Source organism: Terrapene carolina, unplaced genomic scaffold (assembly GCF_002925995.2).
Source record: "Terrapene carolina triunguis isolate 2854851 unplaced genomic scaffold, T_m_triunguis-2.0 Scaffold838, whole genome shotgun sequence".
Lineage (NCBI taxonomy): Eukaryota > Metazoa > Chordata > Testudines > Emydidae > Terrapene > Terrapene triunguis.
Window position 1 is genome coordinate 18,007,660 of NW_020665189.1, and position 12,145 is coordinate 18,019,804.

The window sequence follows — 12,145 nt, forward strand, 5'->3', positions numbered from 1 at the left end:
CCAATTAGAGCACCCCTTTATGGCCAGGTGTAGTGTCTCTTCAACTCTAGCACCCTCTATCAACAGCCACTCAGAGCATGCAGTTTGTTCCTTCTCACCACTCAGCCACCCCTACTAGGTCACTCGTAGTTCCACCCCTTCCAGATGAATTAAAAAATAAATCCAACTGCTAAACATTTTATGCCAGGTCTTCAACCACATTCTTCATCAGGAGAGCTTTCCATCCCTTTCCCTGGGGGCAGGTAGGGGAACGCAGGCCCTCCCACTCTGGGTTTCAGCCCAGGGACCATGCTAAGGTCTGCTCCCTCAGATGTACTGCTACGTCCTTTGGCTACTTTAACTTCCTACCTTCACTGACCTCCAGGCCCCTCTCAAAGAGCATCTCATTCCAGTGCTTATTCTTAGAGGTTCCAAGTGCTTACACTATTTCCTCCCAAACTGCACCCAGTGCCAAATCCTTCTTGGGTTACCTAATACCGACCTACCTCTGGCTGACCTGCAGCCTTTTACCCCAACGTTGCAGCTTGTTAGTCAAATAATTAGCCACAGTTGGAAAAATAGTTGCTCTGAGTGGATCCATTAAGTAGCTGTTGCAGTACACGGTCTATACAACCCATTATACTCCCCTCTGAAACAATTTCTAGTCTCTCCACTTTCAGATAAGGCCCAGATCCTCAAAGGTATTTAGACACATAACTCTCATTTATTTCAGTGGGAACTAGGCACCTAAACACTTTTGAGGATCCAGGTCAAGGTAACGTCCAATAGAGCTGGGATTAGAACCTAGATCCATAACCAAGTCCTAGCCACACTGCTCCAGAAAGAAGCTATAGGGTGGTTTTCTTGTCTTTGACCACCACTCTCATCCTATGCTACCTTCCTTGAACCAGGAATGGCAACTAGGAATCATGACACCCAACAGTCTACTCCTATTTAGCACAGTGGCTCCCAAACTATATTGGTTCATGTACCATCTTCTTCAAAAATTGTTGTGAAGTGAATTGATGAAATATCAAGCTCACATACCACAGCACAGTTTAGGAACGCCTGGTCTAGCAAACAGTTTTGTAACACACTGGAAACCCTATAGAGGCTAATAACCTACTTCTGCTGTCAGTTGCTCATTTAGTTTAATTAGTAGGTGTCTATGTTGTGATTTTGAAGGTCCTGGGTTCAAACCAAACTGATGAATCATGTGAGAAAAATAATATTTAATCATATAATTAAAGACCTATTGAGAAGGAAAATGATGAATTAAGGCTGCCATACGTAACATTAATTCTAACATCTCCATTTTGAGTGCTTGACTTTGCAACCTTCATATTCTGTTAACATAGATAGATACATAGTTACTGGGCTTTTTAAAAAAAAAATCTATATCTATGATTCCCTCTTAAATTAACATTTATGCCTCAGGACAGTGCTAATGCACTGCAGAGCTTTTAACCTGGAGGTTACAAGTTTAAACCCAGCCCAGTTCAGCAGGGACTAAAATATGTTCTAATCTAATGGATATTTAGTGGCCCTTATATGAGTTGAATTTGAAGGGTCTCAGTTCCAGTTCTCACATCACAAACTGACCACTATGCTTTGCACTAATCAGCAGTGTGACCCATGAACCTCATGGTACCAACTGGGAGAGGGGATGAATAGAGTTTTACAGGGATCTTCTGAGTTGTATATATTCATAATATTTCACTAAAGGGTGACGTGGGAGGTCTCTACCAAGAGCCAGTAGACCATTGGTGGTCATAATCACTGGGAAATGTATGGATGGGTAGTACCTAATGCAGTGGTGGGCAACCTGTGGCCCGCAGGCTGCATGCAGTCCATCAGGGTAATCCACTGGCGGGCCGTGAGACAGTTTGTTTACATTGACAGTCCGCAGACACGGCCCCCCGCAGCTCCCAGTGGCCATGGTTCGCCATTCCTGGCCAATGGCAGCTGTGGGAAGCAGCGGCTAGCACATCCCCGCGGCCTCCACTGGTCCCCGCAGCTCCCATTGGCCAGGAACGGCAAACCACAGCCATTGGGAGCTGCGGGCGGCCGTGTCTGAGGGCGGTCAATGTAAACACTGTCTTGCAGCCTGCCAGCGGATTACCCTGACTGGCCACGTGGGGTTGCCCACCACTGACCTAAGGAGTACTGTTATCTATACTGAAAATTATGTTCTTAAGGCAGGTAACCAGGAGGTGACATGTCATAGGTTCCTTTCAAGCAGGGGGTAACAGATGCTTATCTCCCTGTCTGGTCATGTGTGTATGGGGCATTGTATGTCTCACAATGGATGCCTGCTTGCATACTGAGCTTTCATTGGGGGGGCGGAGGGGGGAAGAGTTTCTAGCCTTCATGCATCCCAAAAAAGCACCAAAACATGAGCCCTAAAGTCTCAAAAACCAGAAGGCATATAAAGAGCCCAACCTTTTTATTATATTATAAAAATCTCATGATTTTAAAGCCAACTTCATAATGGGGAGGGGGGCTAACCCCTGACTTCTGAATGGTTGTGGCTGGCAAAAGAGTGGTATGGCAGAAGCTTGCCCTGCTGCCGACTTTACTCCCCAGACTGTCAAGCCAATGCCTTCATAAAATGTAGGATTAGATGCACATTATTTGCAAATATGTACATTAGGTCATCGCATGATTTGCATAAGACATTCATATACACACACACACACCCCCAGGCAAGGGGCTTGGTGACCCTGGTGCGGAGAGCACTGCTGCAAGCACGTGGACAGCCGGCTCCTGAGCCCCAGCAGCATGCGCCGCCTTCCCGCGGGACACCCTCTGCCTGGGGCGCCCGCCGCCCGAGCCAAGCCACGCCTCACCTGCCTCTTCTCATATCCTCACCGCGCACGGGGGAGGAAACTACAGTCCCCAGAGTCCTTCGGGGCGGAGGCATGGCGCCTGCGTAGTGCGCGGCCGGTGTTGTAATCCCCCGTGAGCGCTGCTGCGCTCCCATAGAGTGTCGGCAGCAGTAGCTTGCTGCGGGGAGTGGGTGCAAGAGAGCAACGGGGGAGGCTGGAGGGGTTGGGTGCTCTAAAGGGGGGAGGGGCGGCACCAGTGTCTATTTTCCATGCGTGGTGCACCCTGGGGTGGGGGGGGGTGTGCATCCTTCTCCCGTCTTTCCCTCCGACTCTCAGCGCCAGGGGCTACTGGGGTCTGATTTTTTCCCTCTTGGCTGCAGTATTCGCACTGCTGCTGTAGCAGCACCAGCAGGATGTTGGAGTAGGACAAAGGCTGCTGATCAGAGTGTGTGAGGCAAAGAGGAGGCAGCCAGCAAAGGTAACACAAGTTGCATTTTTCAGGGTCCTGACGTTGTACAGCGTTGTTAATTAAAAGGAAGAAAAGGAAAAAAAAACGATCTGCAGGCTGGAATTGCACATTGGAAGGGTATTAAAAACCCCAGTGTGACTGCGTTACACAACCAGCTGGGGGAAGGGCTAGATCCAGTTGATGTAAAGTCAATTACAGGGCATTTCTTGCCCTGATTTCATCAGGTGGGAAGAAGTCCCCCGGGATTTCTCCAGCTGGGACTCATTCCTCCCGTTTTCTGTCTCTCTCCCCCCCTCCCCATTTAAAAACAAACAAACAAACAAAAAAACAAAAAAACCTTTACCTGGGAAAGGCAGGTAGAAGGAAGCCTTTGGTAGCCTAAAAATGGGAGAATAAGGGTGTCTGAGGGTAAAGGCACCACTGGTTTGTTTTATGGTAAGGAAGCAACAGTGTAAGGAACACTTCTGCTGTTGGAGAAGCTCTCTGAATTTTTAAGTGATCCCGAGGACAAAGCTGCTCCGAGATGTTTTTGGAACAAAACCCCTTTGGAAGGATTTGGCAAAGTCCTACAACTGGCAAAACCTACAGGTCACAATCTGATCAGAAGTTTGGTGGTCTTATGATGACCCTGAATAACTTGTATTTTTGTCTCTTTGAAACAAGCTGAACAGTGATTTTCAAGTGGTTTATTTCTAGAGAGTGTTGTCAATCTGATGGCAAGTAACTAACACTAAAACAGCTACGAAAAACTGATGGCACTGGATTGGTTTGTACAAACTGCTTGATTTATTTATTTGTTTTGTTTCCTTTCCAGCAGAGTTACTAAATCCCTCTCTTCCACACCTTTGGATGGGAAGAATGAGGATGGAAGAGCAGTGGTGGAAAGGAGAGCTGGCAGCAGACATTCATCAAACTCTGAGAATGAAGGTTGGACTTTAATTCCCCTTTCTTGCCTTTCCCTGTTTGTTTTCGATTCAGCAAAAATGCTTTGGCACCCCCCTCAAGCATTATAAGGAAAACAAATGTTAAAGCTCTAAATTGTCAAGTAACTGTCTTCATCAATTCAGTTAATTAAAGAAGAAGCTACACTGAACACTCTCTGTCCTATAAAATACTTTAATCATAATTTAGAGTCTACAAAAACCTATTTACAGGCTAAAAATATCTGCTGGCTTTTGTTCAGCAGTTTTAATTTAGGCAAGCTGGTGATGATACCGTGTGTTAAATAAAAAGGGGATACTGTTGCTGTGCTGCATACAATCAAAAGATTTTTAAGGTCTGAAGAAGTAACTCTACTTGTTTTCAAACAAATACAGGTTGAGAGGCAATTTTACTACAGACTCTTGTTTCTTGGCAGACTGCAGAGGAGTTGTGAGATAACAGTACAAATGCTGGCTGTAATTGTCTGCTTTGATAAAGCTAGTACTGCATCTACATGTGTGCTCCTAAAGAAGAAAAAAATCTTTGATATTAAAATACTGTCCAAATATTGTTCATTTAGGTATTTGAAGGGATTTATTGCTGTGCTTTGTCTTGTTCTCTTAGTTTAAAAAAGCTCTTGCTTTGAGCAGCTAGAAATAATAGCATTGTCTATTTACATGTTGCATTTCCTTAGGTACACTTCAAACATTAAAGAATTGCTAAATGCATTTAGCTGGGTAACATGAAAGAGAGATCACAGCAAAGATTAACTATCTGCACTTTACTCCCTTTCAAGTTACCCTTAACAAAATTAACACTTGGGATATTCTACTACTCTTGTCTCCAGCAGGCATTCAACAATAAATTACATCAGGTGACTTAATCATTATCAGGTCTTGGCAAGTGGGTTGTTTGTTCTCATGCTATCACATTGAGGGACAGGTCCTTCTGATTCTGAAATGGGGTGGGGGGGATAATTGATGCAAGTAAAGCTAGATCAACAGCTGTTTCTTTTCTTGCAAAAGAAAACACTGAACTTGTTTATGATGTTATTTAAAACTAATTTTCCTGTATCAGCCATCTAGTTCCTTATGAAATTGACAAAGTAAATAATAGGCTCTTATTAGGCAATTGAGTTTTACCACATTAATTTTCATGCCAAAAGACTTCAACGTCCACTGAAAATTCTATTTGGTCGGAAAGCTTTTTTTACTGAAACCCATGCTATTTGCCTCCTCAATTTCTTCTGAGGCCTGCATAATTTCTTTGCCATGTTTTACCTCTTGTATATGTGGCTTAGAATTTGTCTTTAGCAAGTGCATACTTCAGCCTACTTTTGGGACATAGTTACATTGGACTAGCCTACAATGCTAGAATTTTGTTGTTAATGTGTACACATAGATGCCAATTGCTATGACAAGAATAGGCCTGGTTGTTTGAATTTTCAGGTGAAGCTGAAAAGAGGGAAAATTGGCTTGTACTTTTCTTTTGCTACTTTATTTATAAGAAAGGCCTGAACTGTGCGTATTTATCTTCTTGCATTAGAAGTTCAGGTCCTGCCTAGCTTGGAAGATTCTGGTTAAAGAATGAAATGATATTTGAGAGCTCAGAATATGAGTGTATTGAGAAAGAAAAGGACTGTCACGGTGTACAATTTGTTGTCTTTTTGTTAATGCCTTTAACGTTTTAGAAATTTGAATCCTTGAAACAAATGAGACTGTAAAACAGACTGTCCTTCAGCATAACCAGCAAGATGAGAGTTGATATATATGATATTAAAGTGGAAAAAATACCCATAAACCCCTCCCTCCAAAACACTTCAGGCTTTCCTTATACATAAGAAAGAAGCAAAAAAGAGGATGCAAGCCCAGGCTTTTTTCTTTTTTAAATTGCAAATTTCCCTTAAAGAGAAATCTAAATGCGGGATTCGTAAATCCTGCAGTATTGAGGCTGTGATGTCGCCTGCTCATGCTTTTGAGGTGGGAGTTAGGAAGAAATCCTTCCTTTTTTAAAAATAAATAAATAAAGTAATTAGATTTAGCATGTTTCTAGTCAAATAGAAGAAGCACCTCTGATTTTGTTCTGGAAGAATACAGTGCATTTAACTAATTAGCTTTCAGTGATGGGGAAATCTGCAACAGCAGCACAGAACAAAAAAAGCATAAATATTGTTCTGCTTTTCTATCACTACAAGATTGCTGAGAGTGGTGTATTATGGTGCTGTGCTGTAGAAAATGGTAAAGCAGATGGTGTTGCCCACAAAACAAAGCTTTTTTTCTTTTCTTCTTGATCTCTACTGAGGGGTTTTCTAAACACTTTCAGTGCTGTGGTCTGGCCCAGCATGTTAATCTGGTCATGGATGGAGTGTAGGGGGAGGGAAGAACACACCAACAGATTAGTCTTGGTCTAAGCAGGTGAGTCTGAGACAGAAACAAACTAGGTTGTATTTGGCACTAGGGAAAAATACGCTTTATGTAGCCCATGACTTGCAGTGCAAATTTCTTGGCAGATTGTCCCCTCTTGAGAAGAACGTTCTTGAAGTTTGTATTTAATGCAGAGAAGAAATTTCCCATTTCAGCAACATAAGGATTTCCGAAGGAAAGTTTCTGAAAATTTTTAACTTGTTTTAAAACAAGACACGTGGAGATCATTTTAATATTAAACCTAACTGAGCCTTCCTTTGGAGGGTATAAAACCACAAAAACTTGTAAGGGTGGTGGCATAATATATCTCTGTCCATACTGTACATAATGTGCAAAAACCTGAAATTACTGTACTCTGAGGATAATTAGGGCCTCTGAAAGCTGGTGTTACAGCATGGACTGGAGTCCTTCATGCAGTATGTTTGTTAGCTGTACATAATGAGGGCAGGCACCTGATGTACATAGTACACCTGAAGTCTTCTAGTGTAAATTGGTTTAAAGGTGCTGGGAAGCTTTTTGCTGTAGAGATGGGGTGCTCATAAATCAGAGGAAATAAATCCCTTGAGTTGGCATTCTACGTTGGCTGGCTGGTCAAGAACCAGTACTGTGGTTGCTACGGGAGGTAGCTTCTGATGTATCTTGCTAGGCTACACAGGTCTTGAGTGTTCTGGCCAGATCCAGAACATTTGTAAGCACATGACTAATCTGAAGTCAAAGTACAGTACAAGTTTAATGGCTTCTCTGTTTGGGTCAGAACACTTAAGCCTTGCAGGATTGTGCCATGGAGGACTGCTTGAGGAGGTGGAAGGGCACTAGTGGAGTAGAAGGCAGGGCAGAGCCTGCCCTGCAGTCTTCAGTGTTCTCTTCTACCCTAAAAAGCAACAGAGGGTCCTGTGGCACCTTTAAGACTAACAGAAGTATTGGGAGCATAAGCTTTCGTGGGTAAGAACCTCACTTCTTCAGATGCAAGTCATCTTGCATGATGAACTGAAAAAATGTTAATATTTGCTTTTTAATATGCCCTTCTAGTTTAAATCAGTTGTAAAATGAAAATAGGCATAACCAGCAGTGAGCAACTCATTGCGTTAAGGCCTCTAAAGGGATTGTCGGCCCAGCAACAAAAATGTAATCTGTCCACTTTAAAAACTCCAGCTTTTGAAAGTTGTAACAATAAGAAGTGAGGTTCTTACCCACGAAAGCTTATGCTCCCAATACTTCTGTTAGTCTTAAAGGTGCCACAGGACCCTCTGTTGCTTTCTACAGACTCAGACTAACACGGCTACCCCTCTGATACTCTTCTACCCTGTTCATCAGCAGTACTGTAACAGGTGGGTTGAGTGAATGTGCTCCTGCCCATGATGACCTTTAGGTAGCCTAGAGCCCGTGCAGTGGTAGTCAGTGGTGGAGGGACATCCTGCTAGCAGGCCGACTTGCATTTTAAGTCATTCAGCTTTCAAGAGGTTTTTGGGACCTACCAAATGGATAGAATGTCACAGAAATTCGCCTTCTTGTAAACATGTACCTCTGCTTTAGCAGGAATAAGTACTCTAGAAAGAGAGAGAGTTTAAATAGCAAGTCAGCATTTTTCCTTGCACACAAGTGCTAAAAAAGAGAAATCTATTTAGAACATGGTCTGAGCTTGTTTTGGAAACAGAGTTCTGAGTTGTCCTCCGACCCCCAGTGTTTGTGGTATGTTGGTTTTCTTCCTTCCAGGATATGCACATTTCCTACAATTTAAAAGTACTCAGTAGAGCTGCTTGTATTTCCTCCTTTATTCACCTCTTACATGGCTTCTCAAAGCCATGTGAGTAAGAGCAGGGCTGAATTTCACAAAGCCCATTGAGCGTGCAAGCTTTTTAAGAGTTTGTATTGTAACTTAATCCTTCAAAGGCTGTCTTAATTGCTTTGCCAATGAATGGTCTGTGGGCTTTCCAGCCAGGTGGATAGTTGAACAGAGCTGGTGCCTTCTGCTGAAAACAAACAGTTCTGTGCCTTTACATTTTTACAGTGTCTGGGGGGATAGATATTTCCTCTAGGTAAAAGTTACTCCCCCAGCTAACAGATAACCCTGATAGTAATAAAACAAGTTGTTGGAAGTACTACAAGCAACAGGTTTATGGTCCCCATTCTTCAGTAAAAACACCCCCACCTTTCTCCTATTGAATAGGGGGGAATGTTTCCCTGTGTTCTTTACACACATTCTCTGGATCCCTTAAACACTTGGCTTCCCTGTTCTATTAATTAAGCAAGAGCTTACTAAAAATGAGGCCACAGTAATTTCATCATTTCAATTCTGTATCCTCTTAAATCCACTATTGTACTTTTTACTCCTTACCTAATGTTATTTGATAGGTGCTTTTTCAATAAATTACAGATGCTTGGCACAGATAATTGAATTCAGCATTGTACAAACATCACAACTAAGTAAATCAGCCAATTACGTTTTCTTTTTTTCTTTTTTTTGTCCAAGGGGCTAGCAGGCGCTAGAACATTGCAAAAAGCTATGTAACTTTTCCAGATCTTGAATGCAAAATCTAGAGGAGGATTTCCGGGATCCAGCATGTCTGAGACGCAATTTATCTCTTCTGTTCATCTTGATGAACTGAAAAAATGTTAATATTTGCTTTTTAATATGCCCTTCTAGTTTAAATCAGTTGTAAAATGAAAATAGGCATAACCAGCAGTGAGCAACTCATTGTGTTAAGGCCTCTAAAGGGATTGTCGGCCCCGCAACAAAAATGTAATCTGTCCACTTTAAAAACTCCAGCTTTTGAAAGTTGTAACAATAGCATTACTGGTTGCTAGCTTTAGTTTGCTTATAGTATAGATGGCACCATATGTATGGCGCTGAAAGGAACAGGTGTCCTAATAAAGTACATGGTTATTCATGATCTCTCTTCTTTCATCTTTCCTCAAAGTTGGAATTTCAGTTTTCACACTCCTTTCTCTGATCCTGCCTCAGATTAGCTGCTGAGCATTTGAATAATTTAAACCGAGTAAGGAGAATTTAATGAAACACTCTCTAAAATACCAAAGTGGAACACATGAAGTAGTGGATTTTTAAACACTGTAGCAATTAAACTGTCCTTTGAAATTAGAATGTTTGGTAATATTGTGATTAAAAATGCCTGCTGTGGAGTGCATTCAAGCACAAATACCTCCTCTTACATAAGAACAGTGTGCTAACTCCTGTCTGTCGTCTTTAGTAGGCTGAAAAAAAATTTTTTTTTGAATGTCTGAGCAGTGGAGTCTGCAGTTTTAACTGCGTATATTGAAAGGCATTGTCAGAGGGCAGAAATCTGGCAGTACAGTACAAATATGAAGTGAAAAACATGATATACGTGGTCAGAGGTAGCTTCCCCTCTGGATGAATGGGAAAACATTATGAAAGTATGGCTCTTCTCTGAAAGTGAGTGGTAAGAAGTTGCCAGTTCACATAAAGAGAAGGCAATGTGATCTCTAGTAGATGGAGCACTGGATTAGGACTCATTAAACCTAGACTCTGTTCCCAACTCTGCCACTTGCCTGCTAGCTGACCTTGGGCAAGACATGTCCCTCGATGTGCCTCAGTTTCCCTATTTGTATAATGAGGATGATTGTACTGTGACCACCTTTTGTAAAGCACTCTAAGGTCTGCTGATTAAAAGAGCTATCTAAGAGCTAGGTGGTTTTCAGATCCTGTATTTGCTGACTTTGATTTACTCATGTTAGCTTTTTTGGCTTGGCCATGCTATAGCATACTAGGTGAACTACTACAAGTTTTAACTAAATTTTGGAAAGAACTCATCTTGACACTCTTTCCCCACAGGCCTGGCTGAGTCTAAGGCCTGGTCTACACTACAGGGTTAGGTCGAATTTAGCCGCATTAGGTTGGTTTTAAAAATGAATGGATACACACAACCAACCCCATTCCGTCAACCTAAAGGGCTCTTAAAATCGACTTCTGTACTCCTCCCCAGCGAGGGGAGTAGCGCTAAAATCGATTTTGCTGGGTTGAATTTGGGGTAGTGCAGACGCAAATCGACGGTATTGGCCTCTGGGAGCTATCCCAGAGTGCTCCATTGTGACTACTCTGGACAGCACTTTGAACTCCGATGCACTAGCCAGGTACACAGGAAAAGCCCTGGGAACTTTTGAATTTCATTTCCTGTTTGGTCAGCGTGGCGAACTCAGCAGCACAGGTGACCTTGCAGTTCCCCCAGAATCGTAGAGCGTAGAATGTTTCTACGCTCCCCCTATCCTCTCCATCCCTGAGGTTATCGCAGATTAGAAGGCGAAAAAAACGCACTCACAGTGACATGATTTCCGAGCTCATGCAGTCCTCCCACACTGATAGGGCACAGCTTAATGCATGGAGGCATTCAGTGGCAGAGGCCAGGAAAGAATTAAGTGAGTGTGAAGAGCGGAGGCAGGACGCAATGCTGAGGCTAATGGGGGAGCAAACGGACATGATGAAGTGTCTGTTGGAGCTGCAGGAAAGCCAACGAGCACAGATCCCTGCTGCATCCAGTGTATAACCGTCTACCCTCCTCCCCATGTTCCATAGCCTCCTCACCCAGACGGCCAAGAACGTGGAGGGGGAGGCTCCGGGCACCCAGCCACTCCACTCCAGAGGATGGCCCAAGCAACAGAAGGCTGTCATTCAAACAGTTTGATTTTTAGTATGGCTACAATAAGCAATGTGGCCTTGTCCTTCCCTCCTCTCCCATCCCACCCGGGCTACCTTGTCTGTTATCTCTCTCTCTTTATTAAAAAAAAAAAAAATGCATGGTTTCAAAACAATAGTTACTTTATTTCGAAGTGGGGAGGGTGGCTGGCTTACAGGGAATTAAAATCAACAAAGGGGGTGGGTTTGCATCAAGGAGAAGCACACACAACTGTCACACCGAAGCCTGGCCAGTCATGAAACTGGTTTTCACAGCCTCTCTGATGTGCAGCGCGCCTTGCTGTGCTCTTCTAATCGCCCTGGTGTTTGACACAAAACGATTGTCTGTCTGCTGTTGCTTTCATGGAGGGAGGGGTGACTGATGATGTACCCAAAACCACCCGCGACAATGTTTTTGCCCCATCAGGCATTGGGAGCTTAACCCAGAATTCCAATGGGCGGCGGAGACGGTGGGAACTGTGGGTTAGCTACCCACAGTGCACCATTGCGTAAGTCGATGCTAGCCACGGTAGTGAGGACGCACTCTGCCGACTTAATGCACTTAGTGTGGACATACGCAATAGAATGTATAAAATCAACCTAATTTCGTAGTGTAGACATACCCTAAAGGACTGTCAGTTAGGAAAATACCTTAATCTGCAAGTCTGATGTGGAGTTGAGAGCAGTGCTTAATTTGTAATGAAAAAGGTGCTGGGGCTCAAGCAATTTTTTTTTTTTTTACATTCTGAGCTGATGCAACAACCAGAGGTGCCCGGGGCTCAACCCTGGCTAGCCCTGGCACAATTAAGCCCTGGTTTAGAGACATAAACATGGAACATCCCTCTTCCAATAATGCCATTTGAAGTCAGTTGACAAGAAC

At 43.2% G+C, this 12,145-nt stretch overlaps 1 protein-coding gene across 2 annotated transcripts in view; it reads left to right on the forward strand.

Annotated features, from left to right (window-relative positions):
- The first annotated feature begins 3,125 nt into the window (after positions 1 to 3,125).
- The window catches only part of CCNJL (cyclin J like), a 46,015-nt gene continuing 36,995 nt past the window's right edge, over positions 3,126 to 12,145 (forward strand). Inside the window, exons 1-2 of one of the 2 annotated variants that reach the window (XM_026660860.1) lie at positions 3,126 to 3,285; positions 4,091 to 4,203. In XM_026660860.1, coding sequence (XP_026516645.1) covers positions 4,126 to 4,203 — 78 coding nt within the window. In that variant the 5' untranslated portion in view covers positions 3,126 to 3,285; positions 4,091 to 4,125. The remainder of the gene's footprint in view (positions 3,286 to 4,090; positions 4,204 to 12,145) is intronic. The other variant, XM_026660861.1, reaches the window with a different exon arrangement.